General features: G+C 43.8%; 1 protein-coding gene across 7 annotated transcripts in view; it reads left to right on the forward strand.

Annotated features, from left to right (window-relative positions):
* The first annotated feature begins 4,980 nt into the window (after positions 1-4,980).
* Positions 4,981-18,948, forward strand: part of ANO4 (anoctamin 4) — a 381,203-nt gene continuing 367,235 nt past the window's right edge. For 6 of the 7 annotated variants that reach the window (XM_070254010.1, XM_070254005.1, XM_070254008.1 and 3 more), the window contains exons 1-2: positions 5,113-5,628; positions 17,956-18,039. In XM_070254010.1, the coding sequence (XP_070110111.1) occupies positions 5,508-5,628; positions 17,956-18,039 (205 nt within the window). In that variant the 5' untranslated portion in view covers positions 5,113-5,507. Of the gene's footprint in view, positions 5,629-17,955; positions 18,040-18,948 lie in introns of all 7 variants that reach the window. The other variant, XM_070254006.1, reaches the window with a different exon arrangement.

The following is an 18,948-nucleotide window of genomic DNA, read 5'->3' on the forward strand; positions in this document are numbered from 1 at the left end:
GGAAACTTGAATGCATATTACTAAGTGAAATAAGCCAATTTGAAAAGGCTACATACTGTATGGTTCCAACTCTGTGACATTCTGGAAAAATCAAAACTATGGAGACAGTAAAAAGATCAGCGATTGCCAGGGATTGGTCGGGGAGGGATGAATAGGCAGAGAACAGAGTATTTTTAGGGCAGTGAAAATGCTTTGTTTAATACCATAATGATGGACATATGTCATTATACATTTGTCCAAACTCATAGAATGTACAATACCAAGAGTGGACTCTAATGTAGACCATAGACTTTGAGTGATTATGATGTGTCAACATAGGTTCATCAATTGTAACAAATGTACCAATCTGGTGGGAGGTGTTGATCATGGGGGAAGCTCTGAATGAACAGGGGCAGGAAGTATATGGGAAATCTCTGTGCCTTTCGCTCAATTTTGCTCTGAACCTAAAACTGCTCTAAAAAAATAAAGTCTTAATTTTAAAAAATGAAGTTCTTTCTATTTCTATCTTCTTTCTTTTTCTTTTTCTGGTGGATGCCCCAAAAGACCAAAAGCAAAACCAGTAGAAAATGTTCTATTCCAAAATAAGATGCTACATTCCTCATCCAGAACTTGCAAATAAGGTGGTCAAACACTGGTTTTACAACTCCCAGCCCCATACCCACCTTAAGAATATCGCGTTGTTGGGGCCAGCCCGTGGCCAAGTGGTTAAGTTTGCACTCCACTTTGGGGGCCTAGGGTTCCTCGGTTGGGATCCTGGATGTGGACCCACATACTGCTCGTCAGGCCATGCTGTGGCAGCATCCCACATGGAAAAACTAGAATGACTTACAACTAGGATTTGCAGCTACGTACGGGGACTTTGGGGAGGAAAAAAAAAAAGGATGAAGATTGGCAACAGATTTTAGCTCAGGGCCAATCTTCCTCACCAAAAAGCATACCTTAAAAAAAAAAAGAATGTATTGTTAAAATGAGAAGGGTAACTTACCAGACTCTTAGGGGCTGAGAGCAGAATCACAAGCAGTCAGCCAGAGGAGATGCATTCCCTGTGTCGTGGGAAGTTCAGACAGATGTTTCCAGAGGGGAAATCTCTGGGGAACCTACAAAATGCCCCATGATAGAGAGAGAGAGAAACCATGACGTGAAAGGTGAGTGCTAGCTCCTTGGGCTTTGGGTTGTTTTGCCAAATGGAGAAAGCTCAGTTCAAGTCAATAAATGGAGAACTGGGGAATGCTCTCAATTAACATGTTCTTTTCACTTCAGAACCCTGCTGCCATTAGTTTTTAAACTTTTCTGGGTTTTGCTTACTTTTTATTTCTTAGTCTGCTTTTCTGCAGTAAAGACAAATATTTTCCTCCCTAATGACTGCATTCCTCTCACATGAAATTTATGCTCAGTAGGCAGCTAGCAAAATCCATTCAGCATTTCTTTTGGTTGTTAGTTATTAGTTTATTTATTTTAGATGATTTGGTTGATGTTATTTTAAAATCCCTTGGAGTTTACCACCCCTCTCCCATCATGTTCGATGAAACAGATATTTAAAATATCTTTTATTAAAAGTGCTCATAAATAGAGGGTTTATGTGCCTCTCCCAATTGTCAACTTGTTACGTGCCTTCTGATAATCTCATTGCATTTACTTTCACCTCTCTGAGGAAGGAATTAGACACTAAGACATGTTTGGGATGAGAAGGTCTAGTTTGCTCTTTGCAATGATTGAGAAGTTCAGTGGGTTGGATGTCTAGGGCGGGAAGGTGTGAAGCAGAACTGACACAGCCAGGACACCCTGGTGCTCATCTTACAGTATCGAAATGACCCCACACTGGTTAGTAATAAACAGGCACTGCTGCAAGACCCCATTGTTTGGCACCTTGGTTCCCCTGGACTTCCCCACAACCCAGCAGCTACAGGGTGAAGCCTGGCACACCTGGGGTCCCTGTTGGATTGGTGGTGCTGGTCCACCAGGCTGTTCAATATTACGAATATCACCCCTTGGTGAAAGGAATTACTACTGGATTGGCGTTCCTGAGGGAATTCTGGGAAAATGGACATAATAATAACAGGGCTTAACATCTATTGAGAACTGTTCTAAAGGCTTTATACATATTTACTCATTCAACATCCTTGACAATCCTGTTTCCCAACTCCTCTTAATCAAACATTTTTTTCCTCTCACACTGATTCATTCAACTAGTATTTATTAAGTACCTAATATGGGCCAAGTAATGTGTTAGGTTTTGGGGTACAATGAAATATAAGACATGGTCCCTGCTTTCCAGTGGGGAGACGGATGGATCCCTAGATAAATTATAATGTGATGTGATAAATGCCATAATGAAGATGTTAAACATTATGGGATTACAGAGGAAGTAGGGACGTAAAAGTTTTGATCAGTCAATACAGCAATATTTTAAAATGTTCACTTTGTTAAATCTTTATTAGTGAATCAAATTCTAAGTCGAGTTCATTGTGGGCAAATGAAAACTGTTACTTTTCAAATGTGATAGTTTTAAAGAGTGAGCATTTGTAGAGCAGTTACAAAGTTATGAAATGAAAATAAGTTATTAAAAATGTTAATCACAGAGTCAGCCTCTTACAGTGTCAAATGCAGTATAATCATGTTCAGGACCGTTAATAGTAAGTCAAATAGTTCAAATTCAGAGCATGCTGAAAAGAAAACTCGTTTTCCTCAATTTATCATCTGAAAAAAGGCATTTTCCTGGAAAGATTTAGAACACAGCTTTCATCAAGGTTGTGGCAGTTCATACTTTATTCCTGAATACATGGCAAATGAATAAAACATCAGAAAATTTGAATGACAAGCTTGTCTTTAAGAAATTTTACTGGCAACAACACAAATCCTGGACCTCATCTTTCACATGTCACCTCCTTGGTGAAGTCATCTGCGAATGCTGCAGAGACAGAATCACTTGCTCCCTGTGGGGTTTCTTTCACACCCTGTGCTTCATCACAGTATGGTAATTCTTTGCTGGCCTTTGTCGGCCCCTCAAGAATGTGAGGTAGGGAGATCACCCCCTCCCGCTGCAGACCAGGAGGCAGGGAGGCTGCTTAAAGATCTCAGTGTCACCCGATAGCACACGGCCTGAGAACAAGGAGAAGGCTCTCAGCAAACCTGGCAATGAAGGAATGAGGTGTATTTGTCCATCAGTTCCTCAACCAAGACACCCAGTGTTCTGGATCTTAATTCTATTGAGGGGACTGAATATCTCAAGGACTTGGAGTGGTATTATGTGGGCTGGAGTTCAGGTGGCCTTAAGAGAGGTTAATTAATTAGACATCACATTTTAGTTCCTGCTAATTAGAATGACCTGCCAAGAAGAATTAAAGCGCAATTTGTAACTCATTTTGATTGTCCTTTCTCATGGCCCCAGCTGAGTTAAAACGTGGAGGGAAAGACAGGAGAAAGACCTAGGGGTCAGAAGACAACTTACAAATGGCCTTGGGTCCCAGCAGCGGCACAGATGGGACTCCGGGGAGCAGCTCCAGGCGCAGGCCCCAGGACGGACACGGAGGGGCACCAGAGGTGGAACAGCCTGAGGCAACAGCCCAGTCCTGCGTGCTGAGGAGCTCCGGGGTGTGTGGGGGGAAGCGGGGAGGTTGCCGAGGATGTATAAAGACCTTCGGGGCGCACTGCGGCAGGCAGTCCTGCCTCGCAGCCTACCCCGGGGCTAGATCAGCCCGCCACACTGAGAGCAGGTTTCCAAATCGCTCTAGACTTCGAAGCGGCAATTCAGCGGGGGTTCGGGTGGAGTGCGAAGTTGAAGGGACGTGGCGGGGAAAGGAAGGTGGGGGCCCTCAGAGCGCAAGCTCCAGGCCGAGAACAGCATTCAAGATAGAGCCTCAGGGATAACGATGCTGTCCGCATCACCCCCGGATCCCTGTCCCCGTCCTGTGAGGTGGGCATGGCGGTAACAAGGGTTACCTCCACTTTACAGATAGGGGAAAAGAAGGCACAGAGAGGGTGTCTTGACTATGGGTCACCTGCTGGCGGTTGGCTGACCGAGCGGAATAAACTGCCAGATCCCCTGCTCTCGCTACCCTTGACGGGCCTCCCCCTCCTCCCAGCCTGGCTCCACTGGCCGCAAAAGTCAGCCTTGCACTCAAGCGGAGGCAGTGTGGGCACCGACATTTCATCCCAAGGCCTCCTCCACGGGTCACGCGCTGCAGCCTCGCTCCCTCCCAGAAGAGCAGGAGAAAGAAGAGGGACGCGAAGGTCGCAAGAGCACAAAGCTGCCATCTCTGGGTTAGGCCGGCGGTTGTCGAGGGGAGGCGGCAGCTAGAGCAGAGCTCGCGGGAGGGAAGCCTGCTAAAGAAACGCCGGGTTCTGTCTCCGCCAGATTTCTCTGCCCTCTCTGTGCCTCCACTTGAGTTGACACAAGCCGAAACGCAGTTGAACAGCCTCGACAACATCGCCCCCCAATTAGTTGGGCGCTGGCATTTTTCAAGGCCGCGATTCCCTGGTGATCAGGACAGTCAGCCCAGCGCCAGGAAGCCCCGGGTGCACCCGGGGTTGTCGTGACTTGACAGTCAGGAATTGCACAGCCTCGGTGCGCCTGATCCCGAGGGGTCGTTGGGCTGCCTCCTCCTCCCCCTCCCCTCACCATGGGTGCCACTGGCTTCAGGGTCGCTTTCTCTCTCTCTCACTCCCCATTTCCCAGCCTGCCAATTTCAATCGGAGAACCCGCAGCTTCCAGAGAGATGAGCTGAGAGGGCCTCGGATCCAATAGTCATTCAACAAATATAGTTAGAGTTCGCGCTCTGAGCGAGGCGCGGGGCAGAGTGGAATAGGACACAAGTCACAGCTTCGTAGGGAGACAGACGCACGAATAACAGTGACAGGATGATGTGCTGGGACAGGTCTGAACTGTTGGGATCAGAACTCGGTACTTAGCGGTCAATGGCTTTATCAATAAAAGTCCGTAGGACAGGGTTGCCACTCTCCCCTGGGCGTTGGCATCGGGATCAACCCCTTCTCGAGCTGTCCTCCGGGCTGGGACTCGAGCCCGAGAGTCCCAGGCGGCCAGACCCACCCACTGCGTCCCCAGGTGTGCTCTCCAGTGGAACTTCCAAGGAAGGGAGCTGAAGACTCGAGGTCCGGGAGGCTGTGGCGCGCTCGGGGCTCCTCGATTCCGTGTTTGCCCCGTCACCCCTACCGCCTCTACCTCGAGGGGCACCCTGCTTGGCTTGACCCAGCTAGGGTCCTGCCGGACGCCCTGCCGGGGGCGCCGCCCCGCCGCACGCCTCCGCCGGGCACCTCCCACCGCCGGCCTCGCTCCTCCTTTCTCCCCGGCGCGCGTCCTCCGCTGCAGGTGCAATCCCCGCGGGGACCCGGAGCGCGGCGGCCGGTCAGTGCCCTCGCTCCCCACGCCCTTGCAGCCGAGACCAGCCCGGGAGCACCTGCGCGCCGCCGGCTCCTCTCCGGGGCGACCGCGGCGAGCTGACTGGGCATGCTCAGGAGCGGGGCGGCCAGGCGCCGCGGGAGCCAAGCGCATGCAATCGCCCGGCTGGGCGCCGGCCGTCCAGGGGCGCGGCGCGCAGGCGGCCACGGTCGCCGACGCCCTGTCCAGCTTGGGCAGGACGCGGGCCAGGATGGCCTCCCTCACGGCTTACGGTAACGGCGGGCGATCGCGGGCTCCCAGGGCTGCTGGGGCGGGCAGGGCCCGGGAGCTGTCCGATCACCCCGGGAAACTTCTGGGCTTGGCTCCCAGCAGGGTCTGGAAGGGAGGGAACCGGTGCCGCGCGCGCCAGCTTGGGGCTGGGGGGGCCAACGCTCTGCGAGGCTGGAGGCTGCCTGGAACCTGGGAAGGGGGTGTTTGCAGAAAGAGTCGGCGGAGTGAAAACGCCTAAAATTCAGGAGGCATTTGGGAGCTTCGGGACTCCAGAAAAATTCCAATTGCTTCAGACCACCTAGGGGAAGGGATTTGGGTGTTGAGTCCTTTTCTAGAGGCGCGAGGCTTGGAGTTAGGAAATCTGCGTTCAGTCGGCTCCTATCTTGTCCATGACTGACCTTGGGCAAGTTATTGAAACTTTTCTGCTCCTGCATTTCCCCATCTGTAAATTAGAGATGAGAACATCTCTCTGACAGATGCTATGGGGTTAAATAATATGCACCAAAGTATGTTTTTAAGGCCAAAAAAAAAAAAAAAATTCATCTTGGAAATAAAAGTTCCATGGAAATAGTAGACATTATTCCTCTCCCTCCTGTTTTTGGTTAAAGAAATGTATTTATTTTATTATTATTATTTTTAAAGGCATTGCACAATTCTAAAGGAAGACAAAATCACAGTGTGAAGGTTTCAGACTCAGCTAGAAATCCCAGCGCTCTGGGGAAGCTGACAAGGCTTTTTATTAACATCCCTGCTTATGGGGAAAAAGCAATTCTCTTTAGTCCTTTATCAGAGATGCCAGGTTATGGGAGGCAGAAACTCACTAGACCTCTCTCCCTTCCCTTGGCTTGCAATCAGTGGCTATGATCACATCTAGTTTTGACGTTTTAAACGTGAAAGTAGTGAGCAATTGTTGGAGAATGTTCTGCAGGGACGTCTCCAAGCCTGGGGTTGGTGGGAGAGAAATTGCTGCTTTTTGGTGTGGAGGCTTCATTCTCCAGGCCGGTGATGTCCCCTGCTCATTTCCCCAAGGTTAAAGGGGTCAGTCTCTCCTTCTTGGGATTTAAACTGTTTAAAATGATCACTCAGGTGGCCCTGAGGGTTTGCAATTGATGCTTGGGAACCACTAACATATTGTGAGCAGATTACAAATTGCATACTAGTGGCCTATTTTCTTTTCTTTTCTTTCTTTCTTTCTGTTTTTTTTTTTTTTTTTTTAACTCAGAGCATTTTTCTCTTGGGATGTGAGTTGTTCTTGCCCCTGCTGCACATTTAACACACAACATTGTTGTTCTTGGCTTACCATCTGGGGAGAATTCAACATTCTGCTGGTGTTTTAGGCATATTTATTGGCAGAATCTATTTTTACACCTTTTCCCATCAGAGGGATCTAACTTCTGGTTTTCACATCGTGTTAGATTTCACCTGCTGCCCTGTGAATACTGTCAGTAATAGGTTTACATAATAATCAGTTCTATAAATTTCTAGAAGCTTTAAAAGCTTAATTGGGCACCCAGGTGGAGAAAATGAAGTCAGAAGTGAAATTGTTTTTGAAAAGAAAGTTTATTTCAGTAATTAAAGGAAAAGAGTGGCAGATCACTTTTTGACAACTAAGAATTACACAGGTTTCTTTTTAGAAGCTTAAAGGGAAATGAAACAGATTTAAGTAAATATATCAATTAGAATTTGTGCTGTTTAAAATATATTCTTGACACACTCTCCTGCCTCCCCCATCACGAAAGTGGTGAATACCCCTGGCTGCAAAGTGCTCATTAATTCTTTGGTCTGTAGTGATGTGACCTGGTCATGACAAGTTAGTCCGTCAGGGTTTTCAACCTAGTGAACAAATACAGGAAAAACAAAATTGAACACATTCCATATATTTCTCACCCGCTGGATGCTGTCGACATCATTATCTGATCAGAGCTTGGCCCGGCTCTGGAACCTTCCACAAATCATCTCTCTGAAAATCTAACTGCTTAAAAAAAAAAGTTCCCTTTCAATTCTGTTGGATTTGGATTCAGATATTATAATGGGGTCTGATCTAAGTTTCTTGCCTGGAATTTATAGGGTTCAACTTTTATAATCATTTGGCTGATATAATAAATGCTTAGTCCTATCTTTAGCACAGGGGCTGCCAAGAGAATGAGCAGTTATACTGTAGACCGTGTGTTTTAGGTTCCTAAGGAGAGAGAGAAATTTGGCTTATGTATGCATTTCATTAGCAGCAGCCTCCAGTGAACCTCGTTAGCTTCCCATCCAAATATGCATTTTTTGATCCTATATTGGAACTTACTCTTTCTGTATTTTAGCATGAATTTTTACTTTCAGGCAGTCATCTAGACTCATATATTCTAGAAATGTGAAATGAGATTAGAGTAATCAATTACTGTAATATGCCCTCTAATAAATATATGTTCAATGGATGGTGCAATCTTTTAAATTTTGGATTTTTAATACGTCAACCTTTTGTATTCGCCACTGATTTTTCTTTCCTTGTCCTTTAAATGGTTTAAGTTCTTAAGCACTTTTAGCTCATTATGTAACCATATGCATGAGACCAAGGATGGGTGACAAGTCTCTCTTAGAAATGACTGGGACTTGATTCATTCTTGGCCGTGCAAAAGAAGGCACAGAGGCCGTGTCCCAGGCTGAACGAGGGAGGGACTTGTGCTTGAACCTATCAGCCTGGCATTGAGCTGTAAGCCTCAGATCTGAGGAGGCTTAGTAAGGGTTCTAAGGAGCTTATAGGGCACAGTGGGGGCTATTTCAGATAGGGAAAGCCTCTCTGAGGAAACATTTGAGCAGAGACATAAATGAAGGAAAGGAATGAGCCATTCCATTCCATGTGGATAAAGAACATTCCTGGTAAAGGGAAGAGTAAGTGCAAAGGCCCTGGGGCAGGAATGAGCTTGTCATGTTCAAGGCTAGCTGGAAGGTCAGTGTGGCTAGAGCAGAAAGAGCAAGTGAAAGACAAGAAGAAAATGAAGTCAGAGCCAGAATTGTTGTTATATCTATCCTCCCCTCATTTTCTAACGACTTCTTAAATTGCTTCTTCCTTGTGGAATTCTCCTTCTGTTTATGCTGATGTTTGCCTGGGCTCTGTCTTTGATGTTATAATCTCACTCTCAACCATTTAGATGACATCGATTAGACATCTGACAAATGCAAGACAACAGCCCCAAGTGCAGAGTCAGTCTCTTAGTGGGAGGCCTGTAAACTCGGGTGACAGTTTTCTATGTGGTAAGTAGAAGTGTCAGGTGTGCTGGGACACACAATAATAATGGCTCTTTATACAAATTAGCTCATTTAAGTCTCACAACAACCTTTAAGAAATTAGTCCAATGTTAGCTCCATATTCATTCGAAGAAATCGAGGCACAGATAGGCTGAAGAACTTAGCGTCACATAATGAGTGGGGAGCCCAAATGCAGAGTTTGGCTCTAGAGCCTGGAGAAGGGCTGGGGGTAGTTAGGAAGAGGAAGAAAACGAGGGGCTGTGTGAGCGGGTGGGTGGTGATTCCAGGCAGAAGGTGTGGCTTGAGCAAAGGCTCAAAGACAGTGGACAACCAGAAGTTCTGGAGTTCTCATCGGAAGGAGGCGGGAGGTAGGAGAGCTAAGCCTAACCGTGCAGCATGGGAATGGAGTGGGGCGAAGAGATGAGAGCCCAGGACATGTTTCCCTCCTGTGCCTTTCTCTGTATTCAGATGACTCCCAAATAGAAAGCACCAACTCAAAACTTCTTTCTTGTGTGTGCTACGCTGTTTACCCACCTGTCTGCTAGCCTCTTCTGCCTGTATGCCCCTCTAGCATCTCAAACTCAATATCTCCAAAACAGAATTCTTCTCCCATACTTGTTTCCTGTAGAATTACTCTACTGAGCTCAAACTAAGTGCCAGGCTCTAGCCTGGACCCAGGAGTACCAGAATAAGTGAGATCTCACTCTTTCTCTCACAGATGGCGGAGTCAGCTGGAGGAGACAGACTCCTAAAGAGAATTATAATGCAGTGTTGTAGGGGAGGGGCTGGGAGGAGTGAGGGATGGTCAGGAGCAGTTACCTGGAGGAGGTGATGTTACAAGGCCGATTGGGAGAGGGAGGGCATTACAGGGAGGGGCAGCAGCATGAACAAAGATGAAGGGGAGAGATGGCAGGGGGGCATATGGCCACTGTTAGTAGCATGGTGTTGGTGGGGCCTGACATCCAAGACAGGAGAGGTTGGCAGGGGCCAGCGTGCTCTAGCCACTCACCTCAGCCAAAATCCTGAGAGTTGTCTTTGAGTCCTTCCTTACCAGAAAGTACTAACAGTGACTTTGAGGAAACTAAGTCACCTATTGTGCCTCAGTTTTCTTATCCGTAGAATGGGGTCACTATGAGGTTTAAATGCAATGGTATCTGTAGGTGCTTGAGTGGTGCATAGTGAGTACTCAGTAAGCATTAGCTATTACTGTCAAATGCCTCTCCAGACAGTATACTCTCCATCACCAAGTCCTGTTGCTTCTTTTTCCTTAAAGTCTTTCTACTCTGTTTTCTCCTCCCGCTGCCAGCTGCTCTTACGCTAGTCGAGGCCACCATCATTGCTCACTCTGACTGCACTAGCAGCCTCCCGGCTGGCCTCTAGTCCTGACTCCTTCTGATCCCAATTGCAAATCTGATCCTATTACTCCTCTACTTAAAACCCTTCAAGGGCTCCCCTCTGCTTGCGGCTCAAAGTCTAACCTCCCCAGCTTGGCCAACAAGGCCCTCCAGGAGCTGACCACCCTTCCTTCTTGCTGCCCTTGACCCCAGCATCTCACCCCTTAGGGAGGGAGGTGGGTTAGCATGGCTGATGGCACTAGGCTTTCTCAGGTGTCTGGATCTTGGCCTGTGCTCTGGAACACACCTCCCTCTTGCTTTACTAGGCTCTCTTGCCTCCCACTTGACCCTCTCCATCTGACCTGAGACCTCTCAGGGTGAGTCCTCCCCACAACAGCTTTTCGTTTTGTACTGTAATGAGTACTCCCCTCTGTGAGTTGTAAAATCCCAAAGGGCGGGAACATATCTTTACCTTTGTATTCCTGGTGCCTAGCAGGACCGCTGGCTCATAGTAGGTGATCACTGCTTGGCTGTCCGACTGACTGAAGGACAGAATGGACCATAGCTGGGGGCAGCACACCATGCACAAGTTTTTAAAATCTCATTTTCCTGTTGCAAATAAGTAAAATAACTTCTACCCTTCAGAAAAGAGGAGCAAACAAAAGCTCCCACACTACGTGGTAAAATTAGATGCATGTTAACTGACTGGAACTCAGGCATTAGCTAATAAATCCAAGGGACTATGTGGTGACTTCTCTTGTTTCTTCCCTCCACCACCTGGCACGCTTGTTGTTATGCAATCCAGACACTCACAGTCAACAGTCAAAATTGATTAGGATCCTTTTGGTTAAGAAGCTGCAGCCAAGCGTGTATAGATTATTCTTTGACTTTCAGTCCTCCACATTTTAAAAGTTTCTTTTTGGGGTAAAATTAAATTAAAATTTTATTTTGATCCTATGAAGAAGCATTTTAATCTTTTCCTTTACAGTGTTATGTTCTTTGTAATAGCCATGTGGATTTTTCTGTTAGAACATAGTCCTAGACAGACAGTTCGTGCTACCAAGGAAGTTTCTAGAATAAGCAATTCAACATATGTTTTGTGAGTGCTCACTACATGTCAGGCAGTGTTGTAGGTTCTAGAAGTAAAAACAAAACCAAAAAATGCCTGTTTTTTAAAAACTTACTTTGTAGTAATAAGGCACGGATCTTTACCACCTGGAAAAGATGAAAATAAAATATAGAGTTTACAACACTGAATCAAGTAGGTACAAGTAGTCAAGAATGAGAAGGAAAGGCTTTTCTCTAATTAGGGTTCTGGAAAGGGCGTTTTATCACTGTGCCTGTGAGAGTGGAATCAAAGGGAAGCCGAGAGCATGAGTAGCAGGCACAGCATTTAAAAGGCAGAAACGGTGATTAAAGTATTTGAAAGCTTCCTAGAGGCTTTGGCAAACATTTATTGTGCCTTCTATGTATTAGGCAGAGCCAGGCTCTGTGGTCACAAGATGAAGAAGGGATGGCCTTGCCCTCCAGGAGTTTGGGTCTAGCTCAGGTCCACTGAGAAATGCAGAGTATGATGCTACCACTACCATATTACTTCACCTAGTACCTACCTGTTTGTCTCCCAGTGCAGTTGTCAAAATCACATGAGAGAGCAAATGCAAGAACGTTACAGAAACCTAGAAAGCCCAATAGCAATATAGTATACAGTACTATATGGTGTTTATTGTCCTTATTGTAGTAATAAAGAGATTTGTTTTTATAGGAAAAGCTATGTTGAGTGGAAGCACACTTTCCACACTTCAGTTGATTCATCAGCACTTTAGAGAGACCTCCCAAGGCACCAGTTCCCACCTGGGGCAGCCTGTGTCTCCTGGATGTGATAGGCAGTCAATGTTCTTGAATGAATGAATTTCAGTCAGAGTATACAGGAGCAAGTCAAGGCCCAGGGAGGTTAGGTGACAAGACATAGGTGCACAGCTAGGGGGAAAGGGTTGTGAATATTAACTTTTCTGTAAGCCTACAAAATACACAACAAACATGGAATAAATTACACCAATATGTCTGAGGACACACATATGCATATGTACACATGCACGTGCAACACATTTTTTTCTTACAAGTAGGTTCTCTAGAACCTTTTATAAACAATTTGAAATGATTTAAAAAAATAAGATGCAGTGAGCTGTCGTAGCTCACTCTACACAATGAATACATATGTTGTAAATTAAACGACATTTCCAGTGCACTAGCATAGGCAGTTATTAAAGGAATTGTACGGTGAATTTTTTTGTATAGTCAATAGTTATACATCATTTATCTGGTAAATTCTTGAGTTTCATCTGTCCATGTGTTAAGCAGCCTTGTAATATGTTTGTAAGGGTTTAATGAAAACATTCTTTTTTCTTTTTAACATTTGTCTTTCCTTTTTTGTGGGTGAGATGTTTTCCCAGGCTTTGTGGGTTGTGGTTTCCAGGTGAGGGCTTTATCTCACTCTGGAGTCCCTAGGCCAGCAGCACTGGCACCACCCGGAAGTCTATTATAAATGCAGTTATCAACTGTATCTCAATATAACTGAAAAGAAAAAAGGAAATGCAGAATTCCAGGCCCACCTCAGAACTACTAAATCAAAATCTTCATTTTAACAAGATGCCCAAGTGATTTTCAGTCTTAAATTTTTCATGTTTTTACTAAATTTTTGCTTGCTCAACCAATAAGTTACTGAGCGTGTTAAAATCGCCCCCTCTGATGGTGGATTTGTCAGTTTCTCCCTGTAGCTCTATTTATTTTTGCTTTGTATATTTAAGGTTGTTTTATCTTAGTGTAACATTTTTTATATCTTCCTGAAGAATTGAACCTGAACATTTTATAATTATTTATTGACCCTTGTTATCCTTACTAATACTTTTTGTTTTAAAGCCTTTTTCATTAAAATTAACATAGCTACTCTAGCTTTATTTTGGTTAATGTTTGCTTGCTGTGTCTTCTTATATCTTTTACTTTCAACATTTCTGTGTCTTTGTGTTTTAGATGTTTCTCTTATAGACAGCATTTAGTTGATTTTATTTTTAGAAATCCATCTCACAATCTCTTAAATAGCAAATTTAGACCATTTATATGTATTGCTATTATTAATATGTTTGAAATTAATTCTACCCTCTTACTTTGTATTTTTCCTTTGTCTTGTTTTTTTCCTATGCTTTATTCTCATTTAGTTCCTTTTTCTAAGTTGAATTTTTTTTGTGAAATCCCCTCCCATTCTTCCCTACTGTCTCTCTCCCTCCCACTCCAACATAACAAACTGGTTTGGAAATATAGTCTATTTCTGTTGTTTTAATAATTACCCTTCTACTTTTGCTTAAATCTTACTTAACAAGTTCTGTACTTATTTATTATATTTTATTTAACTCTAAATTTAAGATGTTAACCTCTCCCCTGAATAATCCTTTGACTTTGAGCATCCAGCTCCAGGCTTGTATACTATTATTTTTCAGTATTTTAGTTCTATTCTTTTTAAAAAAAATCTCACAAATCAGACAGTATAGTTATTTTATATTGACAATTTTTGTTTATATTTGCCTATGTATTTACCAGAATTCCACAGTCAGTAGAAAGACATAAATAGGGGTGGTGCTTTATTTTTTACTCTGATTAAGGTAAAAGGTGAGATAATTGAGTGTTGAGATGGGCCTGATTTTCTTTTGTTATAAGATCATACTGTTTATGAGTATACCTCAAATACTTTGAGATAAAGCGTGTGTTAGTTTTGTCACACATTTTTGTCATGTGGGCCTCTGAAAATAGAACACATGAGATAATGTCCATCTTGTTCCCTATAGACCCTCAATGCTTAGCACGTCGGATAAATGACCGTCAAAGATGTGGCATCAGAGACAGCAGGAATCCACCTAACCCAGCTTGCGATATTCGTCTGTCTTCCCTCTGTCTTTGCCTTTGTTCTCAAATACTGGTCTAGTGTAAGACAAACCTGGGTTTTAATTCCAGCTTTGTGACTTCCCAGAAGTGTGACTCTGGATAAGTTCCCTAATTTTGTGAGCCTCTAGTTCCTTATCCACATAGTGGGATAATCGTAGTCGGATAAACAACTCTTAGAGGAGTTGTTTGGAAGCTTAAATGAAATAATGGGTGTAAATGCAATGATGAAGGTTTAGGGTAGTGTCTGGCAGAGAGCAAGTGCTCAGTGACTAGTGTTGTCTGATTCCACCACCGTCTCATTTTCCTAGATATTTTTTTCAGAGTTTGCATTCCTGGTTTGCCTTGCCATGATTTCTGCCCCTCTATTTCTTAAAAAAATTATTGTGAACTATAACATACATACAGACAGGCGGGTAAGGCAAATTTATGATTTAACAAATAATGATAAAATGAATACCATGTGACTACCACCTGGGTCAAGAAATAGAAGACTCCTAGCTCTGCAGGACCCACCCCCGCTCCCCATTCCCTTTCACGATTTAAAGTAGCTGCTTATCCACCACACGGAACCACCACGCTGACTTTTTGCTAATTATTTTGTTACTTTTCTTTACTTTTTTACCATCCATGTCTGCGAGTGTAAACAATGTAATTTAGTTTCTTTGTTGAAATTTTCATAAATAGAATCATGTGTTGTTTTGAGGTTGCTTCTTTCACTCAACATTTTATTTGTGAAATCCATTCCTATTATTTTGTGTAGCTTTCCTTCATTTCCTTTATTATATGGTATTCCATTTTACGGATATCCTTGTTCTTTTCAAGTATAAAATAAAAATAATAGCTAACACTAATTGGACACTTTCTATGTGCTACCTTATGAAATGGGTGCCTTTATTATTCCCATTGGACATATGAAGAAACAGAGTCACATAGAGATGAAATAATGTGCCCAAGGGTTGGAACCAGCTGTCCAATCTAGATACTGACTCCCGAACCCACAAAGTTTGTTAATCTCATTCATAGTCTCAAGTTTTTCCACTAGTTACCTGATTTTTTTTTATTTAACTGCAGTTGGTTCCTAAAGGATTCAATGGATATTCTGGCCTTCCCATAAAATTTAGCATTTTTTGTTTTAATTCATGTATGGAGGAAACACCTTTCTTTACACAGTCACCTTGTACTGTAACTGGCACAGATCTTTACACTTCTGCTCTTTGAGTCTTTTCTAAATATTACCACCAAAATTATGCCCTAGTTTTACTATTTAGATTTGATTCAAATGTCAATAGTTTTACTATTCACATTTATTTACAGCCTCTTCCCAGGCGCTCATTCCTAATTCAAGCATCCTTCTTCTTTGTTGATTACCAATTTCTCAGGATGCTTTTCTTCTTCATTCCTTTTCTCTTCTCCCCACTCATAGCCATTTCTGCACTTGTGAATCAGTCTCTTTCTCTTCCTTTCCGATTGTGTGCACCTTTGAGGCCATTGACCTTGTCCTTGAAGGCCTCCTCCCTTCCAAAATTTTTTAAGGACAGATCATTAGTGAAGGGTTTAAAAAGAATTAGGAATGACAACTTTAGGGTCGTTAGAGTAGTTTGTAATGTTTGGGGTCTGGATTTTGTTGATTCAGCTGATTCCACAAATACATACTGATTTATTTGCTAACTATGCATTTGTGTAGCTGGTTTATTTTTATTAACCATACCCGATCCCTCTTCCCCACGTCCCCCTGGAAAAGTGAGATAAGCATATTGCCATCATTTTCAGCTGTAAAAACCAGTACTAAAGGAAGTCAACAGCTTGGTCAAGTTTAAAGAGTGTAGGTGCAGCCAAGCTGGGCTTCACACCCGCATCTGCTGACTCCCAGCCCAGTGCTCTTTCTCTTTGATCACAGCAACTTCTAATGAAGTTACGGGAAGGGGAAGTGGAACTAATAGGAGGGGGAAAGGATTGTTTGTATGTTCTTCCTTTAATTTCATGCCTTCCAGTTTTCTTCTTTTCAACCAGTGAACATATACTGAGGATTTACCTCATGCTAGACACAGCTACGCGCTGAAAATTACAAATGGAATAACACATGGTCTGCCCTCGACAAGCGCATGGTTTCGGGTGCATGGAAACCAGTACAGTCTTGTATGCTCTGTGCTGTTGAGGGTGTTTCTACCACTCAGGAAGCACCCTAGGGAGCGGAGATGGTCTGGGAATGTTCCTTAGAGGAGGAGTTGGCCACATGCATTTGCTAGAATTATTTTTCCTGTATTAAAAATAGTTTTAAAATATTTTGTAGCATTTTACCTCCCTGTTTGTGGACCTACAGTGGCCTTGATGTGGCCTCTGAGGGCCACCACCATTTCTCTGCCCTCTGGCTCACCACTGGGTTTTGTCAATACTTTCCAACTGTTTTCTACCCATAAGCACATATGGACACACCTGCAGATGACTCCCATTTCCTGCCTTCTCTGTCCAGGTACCTGCAGGTCTTTCCTCCTAAGAATGTTCATCTACAAAGCATCTTCTCTACCAATCCACATCGCTCTCTCTTTAAAATATGACTCTCAATGTGTTTCTAGAAGCCCTTTCTCTTTGAATGCATTTGACTTACTCTTAATAATTATTTCTTTCCTTCAGACCTATAATTTATGATATTCAAATATTTCTTTCAGGCCAGTTTTGATACCATTATTATAATGACTCTGTCCCTAATCTGTCCTGTTTTATATTAGACAATATGTGTTTATTTTGGTGTTCTAAAATCACTTATTTAAGCCCTGCCATGATTCATAAACAATTTGAAGCAGTTCTCATCTCGATTTGAGCTCTGTTCTGCCACATGCTGTAGAGTGACCCTGAGTAAGGCGCTCAGCCCCCCACAGTCTCAGCCTTTCCATCAGAGACGTGGGGTGATGCCTGCCCTGCTCTGCCTCGGGCACGAGACGGCATGGATGCAAATGCTATGATGCTGCGTCAACGTGAGGTTTGGGTTTCCTTTGCCCCCATCTGCCTAGAACATTTTCTGTTCACAGTACTGAGGAGTTCAGTGCAGCGTGTTGTGCTTTTAGCCTTGAAGGGAACTGCATCCACTTCTCTCTGTCTCCACTGCCACTCCTCCCACAGTTTGGCCCCCGTCACCTCTCATCAGGATTACTGCAGTGGCCTCATGAAGGAGGCTTTCTGCCTCTCAGCTCACCTCCTCTAGTCTGTTCTCCAAGCAACCTCAAAGTGATCTTTCTGAAATGAAAATGGGATCCTGCTCTCTAGACAAAATCCAGACTTAATAAGGTGATTTATAAGACCCTTCGTAATCCAGCCGCTGCTCACCTCTCCTTTTCTTACTGCAATCAGCTGCTGACTCACAAGGCTGTCTATGGCCTCTGAGCCTCTAGACATGATGACAACTCTCTGCCTAGATCTTTTCCCTCAATTCATCCCCTTCTTCCCTAGTCGGATAGTGCTCACCTTTAGGTTTTAGTTTAGATGTCTTTTCCCTCAGGAAGCCTTACCTGATATCCTCTAGTCTGGATCAAATGTTCTCTCATCTGCCCCTGTACCCCTCCTCCAGCACCCTTCACCCTCTACTCCCATCCCCCTGTTACAATAACAGTGACACTGAACTGAAATCGTCTCTGTGGGCAGTCTGGGTTGTTTGTTGAAGTGTTCCAAGTGCCTGGCACCTAGCACTCCCTAAGTATTGATGCATGAACAAATGAATGAGTCTGAGCCTGCCAGACATGGGGAACTGGTTTATTTACCCTCAGTCATATATGTAAATTGTGGTCATGATGTCTACTAGGATATAATTAATCTCCTCTTTTATTTTCTTAACAGACAAAGATGTGAGCAGTGGGAGTTATAACCTTTCCTCTGCAACGACAGGCAGCTACTACAGTTGTGTCAGCCAGATCACCATAGGTGAGCAATTGTGTCATTTTGTTTTATAAAAATTATCATTGCTTGGAAAGGCTGGGAGTGGGGGTGCTAAGGAAGGAATGAGTAGCAAATGTAACTGCAGGAGCATTTAATTTCAGAATCAGAGCAATTGCTGTGGACTCCCCTTGCTGGGGCGCCCTCTTGTGGATCCTTCTTGCTTTTACATAGAAATGGACGGAGGAAATGTGGTCCAGAGAGATTTTTAAAAATCCGGGTTTTCCCAACTTTTTGTCATTTGCTTTAATTCTTTCATTTGTATATCACCTGTATCATTATGTACTTAATATTAAAACTGACTTATTTTTAAGATTTATATTCATCCATTTTAAGAAGAAATTTTATATCACAACTGCAGATAGAAAATGTACATTATTTCCAGTATGTGTGAGATGTATGCATACAATATGAGAAGTATGAGAAGTATGTCTATATGTATGTATGCATACAATAACAACAAATCAGTGTTATTGAGGATCCTGAGTTGGCCAGCTGTCTTGTCCCCTGACTTCTCAGAAATAAAATCTCACATGACAGCATGTGGCCTCCTCAGAAACCTGGAGTCTGCACTTTGGGGCAGGTTGTTCTCTGTCCATTCCCTTCCTTGATGAGGGACCCCCGCAGGAGAGAGTGAGCCACTGGCAGGACATAACGTGCTTGCCCAACACTCTCCCAGCTGCCTTCCTACTCAGCCTTAAATGTGTTTTATTTTGGTCAAAAAGTGACCCTGATTATTTTTCTGTTTGTCGAATCTTTCCTCTCCCTTCCACTTCCTTTTAGAATTTTCTTGATTACAGAATCCTGGGCACTGACTTAGAAAGAAGAAAAAATAATGATAATTGCAGCTAACATTTATTTTGCATTTATCATTTGCCAGCGTCTCTTGGCCATTGA

The sequence above is a fragment of the Equus caballus genome, chromosome 28 (genome assembly GCF_041296265.1).
Source record: "Equus caballus isolate H_3958 breed thoroughbred chromosome 28, TB-T2T, whole genome shotgun sequence".
NCBI lineage: Eukaryota > Metazoa > Chordata > Mammalia > Perissodactyla > Equidae > Equus > Equus caballus.